Source organism: Balaenoptera acutorostrata, chromosome 19 (genome assembly GCF_949987535.1).
Source record: "Balaenoptera acutorostrata chromosome 19, mBalAcu1.1, whole genome shotgun sequence".
Classification (NCBI taxonomy): Eukaryota; Metazoa; Chordata; class Mammalia; order Artiodactyla; family Balaenopteridae; genus Balaenoptera; species Balaenoptera acutorostrata.
In genome coordinates, this window is record NC_080082.1 from 5232446 (window position 1) to 5247730 (window position 15285).

General features: G+C 44.7%; 1 protein-coding gene across 1 annotated transcript; it reads right to left on the reverse strand.

Annotated features, from left to right (window-relative positions):
- Positions 1-5490: 5490 nt before the first annotated feature.
- HSBP1 (heat shock factor binding protein 1) lies at positions 5491-9818 on the reverse strand. Its single transcript, XM_007182582.3, has 4 exons — positions 9662-9818; positions 9059-9125; positions 8345-8465; positions 5491-7011 (listed from the first exon to the last, which is right to left on the reverse strand). The coding sequence occupies exons 1-3, from the start codon at positions 9704-9706 to the stop codon at positions 8347-8349; spliced, it is 231 nt and encodes a 76-aa protein (XP_007182644.1). The 5' UTR covers positions 9707-9818; the 3' UTR covers positions 5491-7011; positions 8345-8346.
- Between the last annotated feature and the right edge of the window lie 5467 nt (positions 9819-15285).

Genomic DNA, 15285 nt, shown 5'->3' on the forward strand with positions numbered 1-15285 from the left:
CCGTCGTAATCCAGCATGACCTCATCTTAACTTGATTACATCTGTAAAGACTCTGTTTGCCAATAAGGTCACATTCTGAAGTCCCAGGATAGGATTTCAACATACCTTCTGGGGGGACACAACTCAACCCACAGCAGAGGCGGACAGGAAGAAAGGGTTTTGGGAGGGGTGTCTGGTTGGTCCCTAGATGCGCTGCGTGGAGACAGTGCGCCAGGATGAGGGGAAAGTCGAGGTGAGTACAGAGCAGCCGGCCTGGAGTCGGGACCGTGTGGAACCAATAAATTAAACATCTCCAGAACTGCCTACCTCTGGACTTTTTTATGAGGTCATTAAATATCCTTACTGTTAAAGCCATTTTTAGTCATTGCTTGCAACGGAAACTATTCTAATTTATTTTTTTTATTATCGAAATAAAATATCTGACCGTAAATACTTGAACTCAATACCTTGGTTTTGGGCCTAAGCATTAAGTGTTTTCCTTCTTACCAATAAGAAGAAAAAAAGTCATGCGTTAGTTATTTCCTTTAGGATGGATGACTCAAAAGATAAATGAGAAACCTGTTCTTTCTTCTAAAATAGCAAACATGATTTCTTTTTAAGTACATGAAACTATGCTTAAAACCCTCCAAGAGTTCTTTTAAAATGTAATTTTACAGATATGTCTTCTTATTAGTAAAATCTTGTTACTTTCACAAGTTAAATTATATTTCAATATATTTATGTATTAACAGAATTGTCAACTCACAGGTTAATCTGCTGTGGGAATAGAAAAGTATGCCCAGATGAAAAGAATGCATTTTCATGAAAATAGAGATACATGAACTAATAAATTATGAGTTTTTAATAAATAATCTCCTTATTGAATAACTTATCCTTCTGGTAAAATATTTACCATACTCTTTAAAACCTTTCTAAGCAACTGTCACACTCAGGAAGCTTTAAATGATGGGCTATCCTGTTGTGGCTGAAGAGTGGGAATGATTTCTCATGGAAGTGCATCTTAATAAGAAGCAAATTGATTTAAAGTGATTCAAGTCCTCGTGGAGTGAGGGCTCTTCACGCTCAGATCCTTGGGCGGGAGGGCGAGCGCCTCATTTCACAGGGCCCGAAAGGTCGTGCTCTATCCCTGCGCTCCGATGTGCTGGGTAATTAAGAATCAATTCCTTTTAAATTACCTTAGGACTGGCCCAGGCCCGAGTGATTCAGAGTGAGACGCTTTTCCCTGCCACCCCGTTTCTCCATGCAGTGTTTTCCTGTGTAGGAAGGAATATTAAAAAAATGACAGGAGAATTGATTAAAAACACAGATCCCCAGCCCCTGTCCCATATGTACTGGATCAGAATCTACAAAAGAGGAGCCCGGGAACCTGCATGTTAATCCCCCAGGGGTGTCTTGTGTTTAGACTAGTCTGACTCCCCAAAGCTATCAGACAACCCAAGTTGGCACCCTAGGGCCCTCGTTCTCACACTTGAGGGAGATCAGTGGAGGTTGTGTTAAAACTCAGGCTGCTGGGCCCCAGCCTCAGGGTCTGCTTTCATTGCAAAGAATTCTTGCTCAGTGTACTAGATTACTTAGTATAATACAAAAAGAGACCCTTTAAGTTCAGAACTTGCCAAACAGCACCTTGTTGAAGTATTACTAACAAATCTCGTCCAGAATTGTTCTGGAATACAGATTAGCTTGAATAAACCCAAGAACCTTCTGGCAGTTCACGGTGAGGAGAATGTTCTCAGTGATTCCAGCAACACTGGCTCAGCTGTGCCAGAGGGGTCGCACAGACTCTGCTTCTCCTTCTGGGGAGAGCAAAGCTGAGTCACAGATCATTGCGAAGCCTTGTCTGCGCTCGAGAAAATGAGACTGACCCACTGAATCTTACTGTATTTCCTTTTGACGAGGCTGGCAAAATATATGTTTCATATAATCAACCGTGATGAGGGCTCACGGACCCCAAGGCTGACCCACGGTTATCATCAACCTTTTTGAAATTCTGCTGGCAAGACAGCATACGTTTCCAGCTGGTTTCAAAAGAGTCTTTCTCTCTAAGTTTCTTAATTATGGGCCCCAGGAACATAGGTTCTGACTGAGGGGTATCCATCAGAGCTGTCTGCCTATCAAGGGGGAAGTCTGATTTTCTTTGCAGGACATTGTTTTGCAGCTTTTCCAGCTTCGCAATCCGTGTGCTGGGCCAGTCCCAGGCTTCTGTTCCACGAAGAATTTGGGCCCATCCTTTGCCGCAGTAGGATTCTGGAGCAGAATCAGTCAAGTGGTCTATTTCCGGGAGAATGTATCATTAAAGGAAACAAGCATATTCTTTAAATTTCCAGAAATGACTTTTCTGATGATTATCCATAGCCCATTAAAATTAACTGGGTTTTCTTCCACATAACAGGCCTGTAGTTTTAAGATATTTAATATTTCAAATTTCTTTCTGGAAACACTGGGTTTTGATGGCAACTTCTAACGACCCATAAAAGGTAAGAGGTAGTAAAACTACAGCAGTGGTTTAGGAATGGGGTTTTTTGAGGGCTGATTAGATGGACAAAGATTCCAGCTAGAAAACTTTTTGAGGTCAACGACCTTCGAGCGCTCTGAGGGGTTGAGGCCAGGGCAGCACAGTAGGAACAACTTGGGGAAAACATTTTCTTCACTCTTAGACAGAGACAAGGGGGAAGGAGGAAGGCGTTCTCTTTCCGTGGGCTGCGCCTCGGTGGGGCATTCTGGGTCCTTGATGGCCCTGTGGGTGTGGAATTCACTCTCCCTGGGGCTGCCCTCCCTTGTGAGACATTACAGCCCCCTTTGCAGCTGAATGCTTCCAAACTGCTCCATCCTGAATTCTTAACTATTGGGAAATGATACTGTTCCTTTTGGAAGGTAGACGTTTTGCCAGTGATCAATATGAATCATTGGTCAAAAGATGTCCACAAAGTAGGAAAGTATAAATATACAGCCAAGATGATCACCACGAAGCAGCACAGCATCCCTGGGACGTGTATGTAGTTTATGTACCTGCACGTGAATGCGCTCGGCCTTGCTCAAGGAGGGAGCGACAGAACCTTCCATTTCCCCAGCATCACCAGGGCCCCGCGGACGCAGGTGTTCTGTATCTATTAGATCTAGATCTCGTCCTCGGCAGGTGTCCGAGGAGCCTCCAGGCACCTCTCTTGGTGGAAGCCTCAGCGTGTGAGGGCCAAGCACTAGAACTGATTCTTTCCTAGCAGGTCGACCTGACTTGTAGAAAGATTCCTTTCCTATTTCCAAAGTGATCTCTGAGGTCGGTGAGTGTGATGTTCTGTCACATTCCCTCTGGTTTTTGTTTTTAGGCAGTGACTCACATCCCCTGCTCCTGCCCCCCACCCCCTTTTCATTCACGGAAAGTTTTAAAGAGGCCGCAGCTAAAGGCAGACGCCTAGCATTATTAGCAGGAGACCAAGGTTCCAGGTGATGGCTGCAAAGGCACCTTTTTAAGACCTCTGTACTCATGGGTGTTAGCAGGGAAACAACTGAAAATCAGCAGCCAGTATTCCCTGCGGTTTATCAAGGCAAACATTGTGAGAAACTGAACTGGATTTGTTTCTATAGTTGTTCTCAAAGAACTTAAAAATGCTGGTCCAGCACATTTCTAGCAGCCTTGAATACTTTGAATTCTGAATAAAAATTCACATCAAGCATGTTTATTATATAATTTAGGTCATGTTTAACTGCAAATGCAAAATTAGCCTTCTGAAACTGAATTTCAGGATCCGGTTGTTGATTGCTAGGCAGCCCGGCCATGAATACTTGGAAATCTTACCTGGATGGACAGCTGTGGGTGGCGATTCCATGGTCCCTGCTTCCAGCTGTGTGACCTCGGTCAACTGTCGCCCAGCATTGGGTTCCTTCTGTTTAAAACAGGCTGATCAGATAAAAACTGAACTCAGGGTTGTCAAGAGATGAAGCCAAATAACGTAAACAAAATGCTTGCACAGCACGGTGGTTTATGATAAACGCTTTCATAGGTGCTGGTAGCTGTTACTAATCATTAACTGTGGCCAGTTTATTTTCAGGGTTAGATCTGACAACATACTGTGAAAATTCCTCCATTTTAATCTAATTATAATATGTAAACTACAGAATAAAAAAAGGGAACATAGTTATCCACACAGGAAACCTTCAATTTACAAACAGAATTTTAAAAAGTTCATTGTAAGTTGTTTGTTGGACCCTCTGTCCCCATAGCAACGATGCTCTAAGTGCGGTTAAGGGCTCCAAGGACTCACAGACAGATGAACCTTTAATCACCTGAAATACTGTATGTTTGTTCTGATAAGTTTCAAACACAATGGCACTTCAGACATGAAACAGCAGAAAAAATAAATTGATAAAATAATATTAAAACATTTAAAAATCCTGTGGCTTGAATGAAAGCAGGATTAACTAGAGGCCAAATGAGGAAGCTGATGGGGCCTCCGGGCTTGGAAAAAGAGGGCATTTAATCAAACCTAAGGCTGTTTTGCTTGCTGCAAACAACTCCATGCTAGCTGTATTTCTTAGCTGAGTAGGAACTTCATGGGCCTGTAAATGAACAAACAATAGCTGGAGAAAAAGAGAGGCAGACAGATTTTCCTGCACCCAAAGATTATGCCTGGAACTAGACAGGGGCCACGCTGACCATGCTAGAAGCCTTGGCAGAGCAGAGGCTCCAGGACAGGGAGGGTGCCTGGAACCCTGTCGCCGGGGCGGGCTGGAGGGGAAACAGCTGTGCCTCGGGCCCAGGAGGCTGTGGCCTGAGCACCCGACTATGGGTGATCAGGCCCGTAACTTAGTGGGTGTTGCACTTTGCACTTCACAGGGACCACGTGAGGAAAAGCATCCTTTTGTACAATGTGGAGGCACCCCAGCCCAGGCTGAAGCTTTACCTGGAGGCTGGGGAACGTGAAGCGAGTGTTTATAAAGTGAACCCGGAGCTATTTATTGGATTTCTTTAACCGCTATCTCCCCAGGTGTGTTTCACACCACATGCAGGTTCTATGAAATGTTAATTAGGTGCCAAGTATTAAAAAAAAAATCCTTGGTTAAGTAACTTGGAAACTGGCAGATGAGTTAAATCCCATTTCTGCTCTGGGGGCTCAGAGCCTCTCCTGAGCTAATTTGCGTTGCCAGTTTTCATCAGGTGAATCACATGAGCCGGTAAGATGCTACCCCCAGGTGAGCACAAACCCTTCTTTGCTGGAGCTTCTCAGGGACGAGTGTCCTGGGGAGCACACTCGTGAAGGTTTCCCTGGGGACCCCGGAGGGCGTCGCTCTCCTTCGCTCTGGCCGGTGAGCCCTGCAGCCTGAGGCTTCCACACTCCTCGGCTTCCCTTCTGGCACCACAGTCTCCCCCGTGCCTCCCGTCCCCACTTTGGCTATGGGTACTGAATCCTTCCAGAGCTTCTAGCCGATCATCTGAAATGGTATGAAAACGCAGAAAACCAAACCAATCATTTTCGACACAAAGGAAGCGTCAACGGCAGGATTTCAGGCACCTTTATTCATGGCAGGTATTTTTGGTCAGGGGAAACATTCCTGTTACTTAAGGAGGCCAACTGCTTACATCCCGACTGTCCACTTGCCATTTCCCAGGCCTGGAAGCATCTTGCACACGGTCCCATCCGGTCCCTGAGTCCAGCTGGCTCTGGGCTTTCACGGCCACACCTCGCGACCTACCGGCCCAGTGAGGGAGTTTCTGCGGCTCGGTGACAACAGTGGGGAATTCATTTTATCCCAGAAGAAATCGACTCCTCTGTGTTCCCCATACAATTTATAAATAGGACAAATTATTCCTTAATATTATTATATATTTGCAATTCAAACAATTAAGACTAGTGACATAGGAAACTTTAAAAAAATCATACTGTGTTGACTACGGGTTTCCCTCTCCAAAGCACTGTTCCATTCCCCAACTTCTTCCACGTTCTCTATACAAAATCATCCTGCTGTGACCGTCGCATGGGTCTCCTTCCCATCAACACTGCCTTGGGGCTCAGCACTCCTGACACTGCAGGCTGAGCCACAGGAGTTATTTTCCCTGTCTCCCATTATCAGTAATAAAGCCACTACTCTGCTCGAATTTAGGTAAGAACCAGTTTAAAGAAACTATTTCTTAAAAACTCAAGCCTACAACTAGTTATTTAGTAGGCATGGACTTAACATGGTCTGTTTTCCTTTTCTGTTTCTTTTCCCAGCCAGTAGCTCAAAAGATGGAGTAGCTTAGTTGTAAAGTCCTGCCAGACTTCCTATGGTAACTGCTGTAGATGGACAAGGTAGGGTCCTACTGAAGGTTCAAACCTCATGCAAAACTCTAACTACTGAAAGCCTCATCACATCAGGCAACTCTGTCATTGTCCATATTTAAAAATTCTAACACTAAAGTGGCCGTGGCCACTCTTTGTTACTGTAGCACCTGACCTCAGGGACTCAGGCATAAAATCATGGTTCCATTCCGAGTTTTGGCGACAGAGTAGTGCCAGATATTTCTGAATACACAATTTTAAATGTTTTTAACCACTTGGAAAGTATCGCCAACACACTATTTAGTGTTCACTCATCAGTCACTCTGAGAATCAAAAAACCTTAACTATAAATGCCTTACTTCACAAAATCTTATTATAACCAAGGATTTACCCTATGTCTAATAAAAAAATTACACAGCAACTTTTATCAAACAGCAACTACTACAAAGGGAGTGATAGAAAAAAAATGACTTCACAAAAATACACTAAAAAATTTGACAATTGTATGCAGGAACTGCCAAAGTTTTAGTGTTTAATAGCACAACTGACCAAGGTCCAAGACGTGAATTTACCATGTTCAGGAAACATGGGAGGCAGGGGAGGGAAATCACTCTATAAACTAACTCTATAGTATGTGGTAAGAAGAATGCACACTTTATAATATAAAACCTGTCTACACATAGCAGTTAGTTGCAAAAAGCCATCTGTCTTCTCTTGGCTTGTAAAAAGGGTGTTCCAGATTCCAGTGCAGATGAGCAACCTGTTGAAAAAGCAAAAGCCATCAACGCGCTATTCATTCTGTAAGGACAAATAAAAATAATACATAGAATCAGCAACTAAAAATCCTTTCACAATCCTCATTTGAATTAAATGTATTTTCTCTGCACAATATCCTAGCAAAACTACAATGAAAATCTTTATTAAAAACATTATTGTGAATTTGTTTTCTACTCCCACTCCTTTCCTTGCATTATGCCTGTCACTTGAAAAATTCTTCAATCTGTTCTCTTTCACTTGATGGGGTTTTTGACGGCCAGACGATATGAGACCCAGAGAAGCTCCTAAGACTGGCAGGACATTGCCCAAGTCTATAAGGAATCAAGATGACAACCACACAAAACAACTACGTGATTTACTGACATAGTGCATCAACCGAATCTACTGTTAAGATAACAGTAAATTTAAGTTTCTTACCTCCTAAACCTCTACTTATTTCCTTGGACTTCAAAGCAACCCGTACTTCATAGTTACCTATCATTTGGTCCAGCCAGGACATGCTCAGAAAATAAAAAAGGAATTTGGTGTCTTTTACTGTGTATTTTGCTTGGTACTCTAGTTACCTAAACATTCACAGTAAACCTTATTTTTATAGGGAATTAAAATGCTAAAAATGGGATGGGAACAAAGGGAGTTTAAAAACTACGTTTGGGTTGCAATGAAGTAACCACCACACTCAGGAAAAGGCTTGTCATGAAGGAACCCACTATGGTGAGAACTTGGCAGTCATCTGTGCGTCTAGCTATCTTGCTGTAACAGGTATTTCTGATTATTAGTCTCTCCTGATATCTGTAACTATGCAATGGAAAAACAAATCAACTCTAGGGTGAAGGCTTAATGTGGCCACAATCTAGGTCATCTAAATCATAATCAGTCATTGTCCTGGCATTTACCTAGTGCAGGGGGTGTTCCCAAGAGAATCCTTAGAACTTATGGCATTTATGAAGGTGGCAATGTGGGTGTTCTCTTTAAAAAACAAAACAAAACAAACCATTGGAAAATCTGCCAGTGATAAGAATTATCAGGCCAACAAAATACACTTCTTTGTTTTCGCCGTAATGATATAAACTCAGGGGTTATCTAATATTAACTAATGGTCTTAACTAGAGATCTAGGTCTCATTGATAAAAACAGGGAAAATAAATTCTTCATAAGGAATTAGTTTGGCATGAAAAATTCAAAGCCTGGAGTCCACGAGGGGAACAATACAAGGGACACTTGCTAGATCCTGGCTGGGGACAGATCCAGAGAAAGTCCAACTACATCAAAATCACAGGGACATGCACCACACTTCTACTGTCCCTCACTCCCCTCACCTTCAACTCTTCTGTGTGGCAGGGATCTTGTTTTCCCCGTCCAGCTCTTCCACCCCGGCCTGTGTCATGAGGTCTGCGATGTTTTTCTCCAGGTCATCAATGCGACTGCTCATGTCATCAAGTGGGGAAGTTAAAGACGGCACCAACAGCTTCCACTTCTTACCCCTCTCCTCCAGGACCCTGCAGACTACAACCTTCAACACAGTGTCTTCACGAAAGTGGTTTTCCAATTTCCTTTGGATATTGTTAGAATCTGGTTCAGAGCACAGGAGTCTGGGGTGAGGATCAAATCCCAGCCCTGCACTTTACTAGTGATGGGACCTGGGCAAGTTCTTTCACTTTTCTAAGCTTCCTGGCTCCTCATCCACTACACAAAGGTAACGCTACAACCTCTTCATCAGGTGATGGTGAGGATCACAGGAGAGATACACATGAAATGCTTCGCTCACAGTCAACAGTCAATCATACTAGGCAGCATTACCGGTAGACTGTAAGTTCCTCGCAGCCAGGGATCTAGCTCAGCTGTATCCCCAGCTCTTTGCACAGTACTTCTCAGGAAGTGTGCATCTAAGCTCAGTAAAAAAAAAAAAAAAAAAAAAAAAATCTGGTAAATGACTAGTGGAAGTTGACCTGCAAACCACCCACTTATCGCCACCACCATCCGGAAACTGGGATCCAAAGGCCCATCAGAGACTGATTACAAATAAAGGATATTTCTTCCAATGATCTGGTCGGACATGGTCTGAAATTTATCTTGCATCTGTTGCAGGAGTGTCTGCACCTGTGAAACAACAAAACACAACAGCCCACGCTTACCCCGAGACACCTTCACGGGATCAGGATAGGAGCCCTGGTGCCACGGGGAGACCAGGATTCCGGGTTCCGGCCCCAATTCTCCGCAGCTCCGTGGCCTTCGATTTCCCTATCCGGGTTTCAGTTTCCCCACCTGTCAAATTAGACTCGGGGGGCTGGTGACGCCCCCTCCCGTCTGGGCCCGCTGCGATTCCCAAGGCGTCGGGTGTTTTGGGGTGGGGCGCGCAGAGCAGAGTGGGTAAAGAGCGGAGCTGAGGGGAGCCGGGGTCACCGAGACTGAGTGGGGCTGGGTGCGGGGCTGGGTGCACGTCAGCAGGCGCAGGGGCCTACAGCCAGCGGCCGGGGGGTCAAGGTGGCCAGGCCGCGGCCGCGAAGCCTCTAGAAACCTGGCTTCCAGAGACCTGCCCCGCGCGGCCGCGGAGAGGGCGCCTCGGTCCGCAGACTTCGCCGGCGTCCCCCGGGGATGCGGCGGCCTCGGGCGCGCCGCGCACAGCCGTCCCTTACCACCGAGGTGAGATCCTGCACGGTCTTGGGTTCTGTCTCTGCCATCTCCCCGGTTCCCAGCTTGGCGGTGCTGTCTCAGACGGTCACCTACACTTCCGTTTGTCCGCGCAGACGCCCCAGCGGCTGCTTCTCGCGACGACAGAGGCCACCCGCGGGACGGCGGGGTGTTGTGGGAGCTGTAGTTCGCGTTTCCGTTCCGAGGCGAGGCCCCACCCACAATTTCTCCGCCCCTTCCACTAAGCCCCGCCCACCCCGCCCCTACCGCGCCTACCTCCTGGCCCCGCCCCGGGAGGAAAAAGGTGAAACGAACCTGCGGTGGGACTAACGAATGGAAAAGTGGCCTCAGTCTCTTCCCAGACCCTCGTTAAAGGCCGCGCTGGCTTTCTTAGGGCGCCTGCGAGGTGCCAAGCCCAGACCTGTGTCGCCGCCTGACCTCCAACAAAACCCCGCAAACCCCGAGAAGGGAGAAGGAGTCGGGTCCCTTGGAGGGAAAACCGACGTCCTAGGGGGGAGGGGCGCGCCCACCACTCGCCCAGTGCCCAGCTGCCGGACTGGTTGCGCCCTGGACACAGTGTTTTTCTTTCTCCCCACGATGGTCGAGTGGAGGTGCCGGCGTTGTGGGACAGGTTGATTTTCACTTTTAAGTGTAAGAAAAGTTCTGGATGGTGCAAAAATCCTAGATGACTTTTTACAAAGTCCTCAGATTCTTGTGACCACCAAGACAAGAAACATGACCAGTTCGCTGGAAGCCCTTCCGCCCCTTCCCTTAACCCCCACCTACCCACCCACGAGGCCGACCACCGTCCTGACTCTCATCACAGTCATTCCATTTTGCCAGCGGCTCAGCTTCGTACAAGTGGAATCGTACGAACGCCCTCCTTAGAGCCTGGCTTCCTTCATTCAGCATGATGTTCCATGGTGTTGGGTGGGGAAGGTTTCTGGTTTGGTCAAGGAGGGAGCAGTGTGCAGGGTTAGGAGACTGGATTTGCTATTTCCGGAGGGGGGCACTGCGGAGTTGGGACCTCAAGTTCCAGCCCGGCAGGTGGTCTTGGGATTGGGTCTTGTTGGCAAGGGGGTAGGAGAGCCCTAGGATGAAGACCTGGCATGTTCCAGCAACGTTCACATTCCTTATCTCATTTAAGGACTGCATTTGGGGGTCAGTTCCAGCTTGGTTTTAGCTGCAGAGAGCCTGTAAGGGAAGAACCAGCATCTGTAACAAAGCTGGGGGTCTGGTCTTAGGGATATAAGGCTCGACTCTCTTCACCAACCACTTACCTGCCTTCCCCCCTTACCTGCCTCCCTCCTTGCCCTCCTCCCCCCAGCCCCCAGGTTCCTTCCCTTGCCAAGAGGCAAAACATTTTATAATTGAGTTGTTGTTAACTGGTATTTAGCACTTTAACTGATGACTTAAAATAAACCGCTCTCTGGTGTTTAAACTTAATTCTCAGAAGAACCCTGTGATAGAGTTATCACCATTTTATAATGTTGAGAAAACAGACACAAGAGGGACTAAGACTCTTAAATCAGGAGGTCAAATTAGGAAGTAAGAGACAGGACTTGAGCCCAGGACTTTCTGACTCTACCCTCTCCTTTTTCTATCGTTCTAGAATTCTCTGAGTTGTGTGAGTTTAGAGCAGGGTTACTCAACAGTGGCACTGTTGGCATTTTGGGTCAGGTCATTCTTTGCTGCGGTGGGGGTGAGAGGTGCCCTGTACACTGTGGGATGTCGAGCAGCTTCTCTGATTTCTACCCACTAGATGCCAGTAGCATATGCCACCACCCCCTTCCCCGTCGTGAAAAACAAATTTATCTCCAGACACTGCCGAGTGTCTCCTGGGGTGAGGGGATCACCCTCAGATAAGAAACGCTGACTTTAGAGGGATCTATGAACATCGCCTAGAGTTCTGTTCACTTGTTCTGCAACCATGAATTTATTTTCGCTTGGACCATTTCTTGAGAATTTTCCTCTCTCTATATTGACAATGAAGGTTGGTGTGTTAGTTTCCTAGGGCGGCTGTCACAAAGTGCCACACACTGGGTGGCTTAAAACAACAGAAATGTATTCTCTCACAGCTCTGGAGGCCAGAAGTCTGAAGTCAAGGTGTCAGCAGGGTTGGTTCCTTCTGAGGGTTCTGGGGGGAGAATCTGTTCCATCTTCTCTCCCAGCTTCTGGTGCTGCTGGCAGTTCTTTGTGTTCCTCAGCTTGTAGACCCATCACTCCAGCCCCTGCTTCCTCTTCACATGGCCTTCCCTCTGTGTGTGTTTCTCTCTTCTCATAAGGACACCAGTCATATTAGATGAGGGGCCACCCTACTCCCGAATGACATCATTTGAATTAATTACATAGGCAAAGACCCTGTTTCTAAACAAGGTCGCCTTCTGAGGTACTAGGGGTTAAGATTTCAATGTGTCTTTTTGGGGGGGCACAATTCAACCCATAATGGTCGGTAAAGTTATACCACTTTACATTTGTATCCTACTTAGTATTTTATAAAGTGTTTACATAGAGCTCCAGAATCATTTAGCTTGTAAGTAGTCAAGGCTGTGTGAGATTGCAGGCCCTCTCACTTTGGACCCCAATCTCTGGGGCTCCCAGACTCAGCACAGAAGACTGGGTACCCACACCCTGGATTTCTAGTCAGGTCTGGCATAGGGCCGTGAGCAACACAGAACATGAATTAGCACTTGGATCTGGAGTTTTGCTGTGTGTGTGTGTGTGTGTGTTTCTGGCAGGAGACTTGAGGCCTTTTTATCCTGATTGAAATTTTCTTTGCATAAATAGCAAGCTAACTTGACACTTTTTTAGTGGAGGCTTTTTTTCTTTTGCACTTAAGCAGAAAGACAGCATATTTTCTCTGTGTGGAGACCAAGGTCTTTTAAACAGCTGCTTTATGCAAAAACTCCACTAATTTATCGTCATGGCTGATATACTTACTTACTTTGCAGGGTTGACATACCGAATATAACTGAATATTGTTCTACTAACAAAACTACTGTATTATGTGTGAGGCACTAGCAGTTAACCTTTAAAACTTTGGTTCTGAACAATTTTTTTTTTTAACATCTTTATTGGAATATAATTGCTTTACAATGGTGTGTTAGTTTCTGCTGTATAACAAAGTGAATCAGCTATACATTTACATATATCCCCATATCTCCTCCTTTTTGCATCTCCCTCCCACCCTCCCTATCCCACCCCTCTAGGTGGTCACGGAGCACTGAGCTGATCTCCCTGCGCTATGCGGCTGCTTCCCACTATCTATTTTACATTTGGTAGTGTATATATGTCCATGCCACTCTCTCACTTCGTCCCAGCTTACCCTTTCCCCTTGCCGTGTCCTCAAGTCCATTTTCTACATCTGCGTCTTTATTCCTGTCCTGCCCCTAGGTTCTTTAGAACCTTTTTTTTTTTTTTAGATGCCATATGTGTGTGTTAGCATACGGTATCTGTTTTTCTCTTTCTGACTTACTTCACTCTGTATGACAGTCTCTAGGTCCATCCACCTCACTACAAATAATTCAAGTTTCGTTTCTTTTTATGGCTGAGTAATATTCTATTGTATATATGTGCCGCATCTTCTTTATCTATTCATCTGTCAAAAACCCGCATTTCTGTTTAAGTGTCATAGTTATGACAACTATGGGAGAGGGATGTCCTTAAATCACGAGGATGCTCTTGTAGGACGACAGTTTAGAAAATTCTGCCCTAAGAGAAGGCAGGGAAGCAGAGGGTAAAGAGGTAGTGCTTGCTTTAAAATAGCACATTGTTACACACTTTGGGAAATGCTGCTGAATCAGAGTAACGAGTCTCTTCTCCTTGGGGATAAATCTCAGACAGGAATTTCTGCAGGTGCTGGATACCTGTTTTATATAGAACAATCCATCAGGGCACCAATAATCCTCAGCAGGGAAGATGCTGCCTTGCTGGTGTGAGGAGGGGCAGGGCAGGGATTCAGGATCCACTCTTGGTGAGGAGCAAAGGTAGGGCTTTGTTATGGAGAGAAAAGTCTAGTTCCGGCAAATTTAATTTAGAAATGCCTTCACCCCAGTACCAGTCCTCCTGGCTTGGATTCCTTTGCGACATCAAGTTTTGCTAGAATCCCTGGCATGCACCCTGGGTAGAGCCACTTGGGACTTTGACTTGGGAGGGTCTCTTTGAGGCTGTGTTTACAAAAGAACAGAAAACTGCTTTCATGGGGAAGAATGGTGTCACCCGTGGAGACCTAATCCATCTCGAATTGCTCTGCTTTGCTTTGGGTTTGAAGTGTTGGTTTATGTTTCTCATGTTCATTGTGGCAATTTTCCAAATTAGTGTCACCATGATTGGCTGACAAAGAATCAATTTCCTGGAGATAGAATGCCCAGGGAGGAAGGAAATGTTTCTTAGAGACTCTGACTTGGAAGTTTGGTTATGGTTTGCTTCGCTGATCCCGTCATTATCCAATTGTTTTGTCATCATCAATATCATGTATTGTGTGTGATGATACAAACTCCGTTCCGTTGATTCCTGGTGACATATGTGTGGTGCGGGCTTAGGATAAGTAGGAAAAGTATTGGTGTTGGAGTCATACATACCACTTACTAGGAGTGAGACGTGGTATAAGATAGTTTTAACTTTTGTGAACCTCGTTTTCTCATCTGTACAGTGGAGACAATCTCTGTTTCAACAGCCCATGAATTATATAAATTATATATATAGTTATGTATTACATATAAAATGTATAACATAATATGTAAATACACATACGTACATCAGTGTGTAAAAAGCTCGCCCATAGGAGGCACTTACAAAGTATTAGCATCCTCCCCTTCCTCTTTTTTGTTAAGGATCTTAATTAAGTAAACTTCTTGATGTCTATCTATCCTGTATCTACTTCTCTCTCTGTTTCATTCTGTATCTCTCTGTGTCTGTCTGTGTATCTTTCTATGTATTATCTATCTATCTAGCAATCATCTATATGTTTTTTCCAAGTCAGAAGGATTTGACGGTTATGTAAGAAGAAAGGAAAAGAGTTAGTTATTAGGCAGGCAGCACTTAGTTTTACTTTTTGTCTTTAAATATTATAGGCCAACCAGAGCACCATTTGAAAAAATACACCTTTGCTTTGTCACTGTGTTTGAACTGTACTAAAGCCAGTCTAAGACCAGGTACACACATTAAAAATCCCAGATCACCTTTAGCTGACTATTTCACAAACAAGTTACAAATTTCATGGTAACTACACAGTAAATCAAATGTTAATTTACACCACAGAAACTATAAGCAATTCAGTAACTAGGGCCCAAAAGTACTGTATCCACAATAGAATGAAAAAATTTTTAATTATAAACTTTTATCCTTTTTGAGCATTTATGAAAAAAAATTTTTTTTAATTTCTGAAAATTTGTATCTTGGGGGAATAAATTACATTTAACATCAAACAGTATTGATATGTGCATGACAATGCAAAAACTTTTTCATCTAGCCTTCATTTTCAATTCTTTAATAATCTGAATGCTTGTATGACTGAATGCTAAATGACTTTATTTTCTAAAGGAAAAGCTTTAAAAAAAGAGCAGAAAATGGACATTTTCAGCATATACTTCTTACAGGGCTTCTCTGAACCACTTTCTCAAAGGTTTCG

Bases quoted from the DNA above. Each gene is read 5' to 3' on its own strand.
- HSBP1 (XM_007182582.3), bottom strand. From the start codon at position 9,706: ATGGCAGAGACAGAACCCAAGACCGTGCAGGATCTCACCTCGGTG. The intron at 9,126-9,661 runs GTAAGGGACGGC...GTTGTTTCACAG, and splicing joins TGCAGGATCTCACCTCGGTG to GTGCAGACACTCCTGCAACA. The intron at 8,466-9,058 runs ATATCCTTTATT...TAACTTCCCCAC, and splicing joins CGACCAGATCATTGGAAGAA to TTGATGACATGAGCAGTCGC.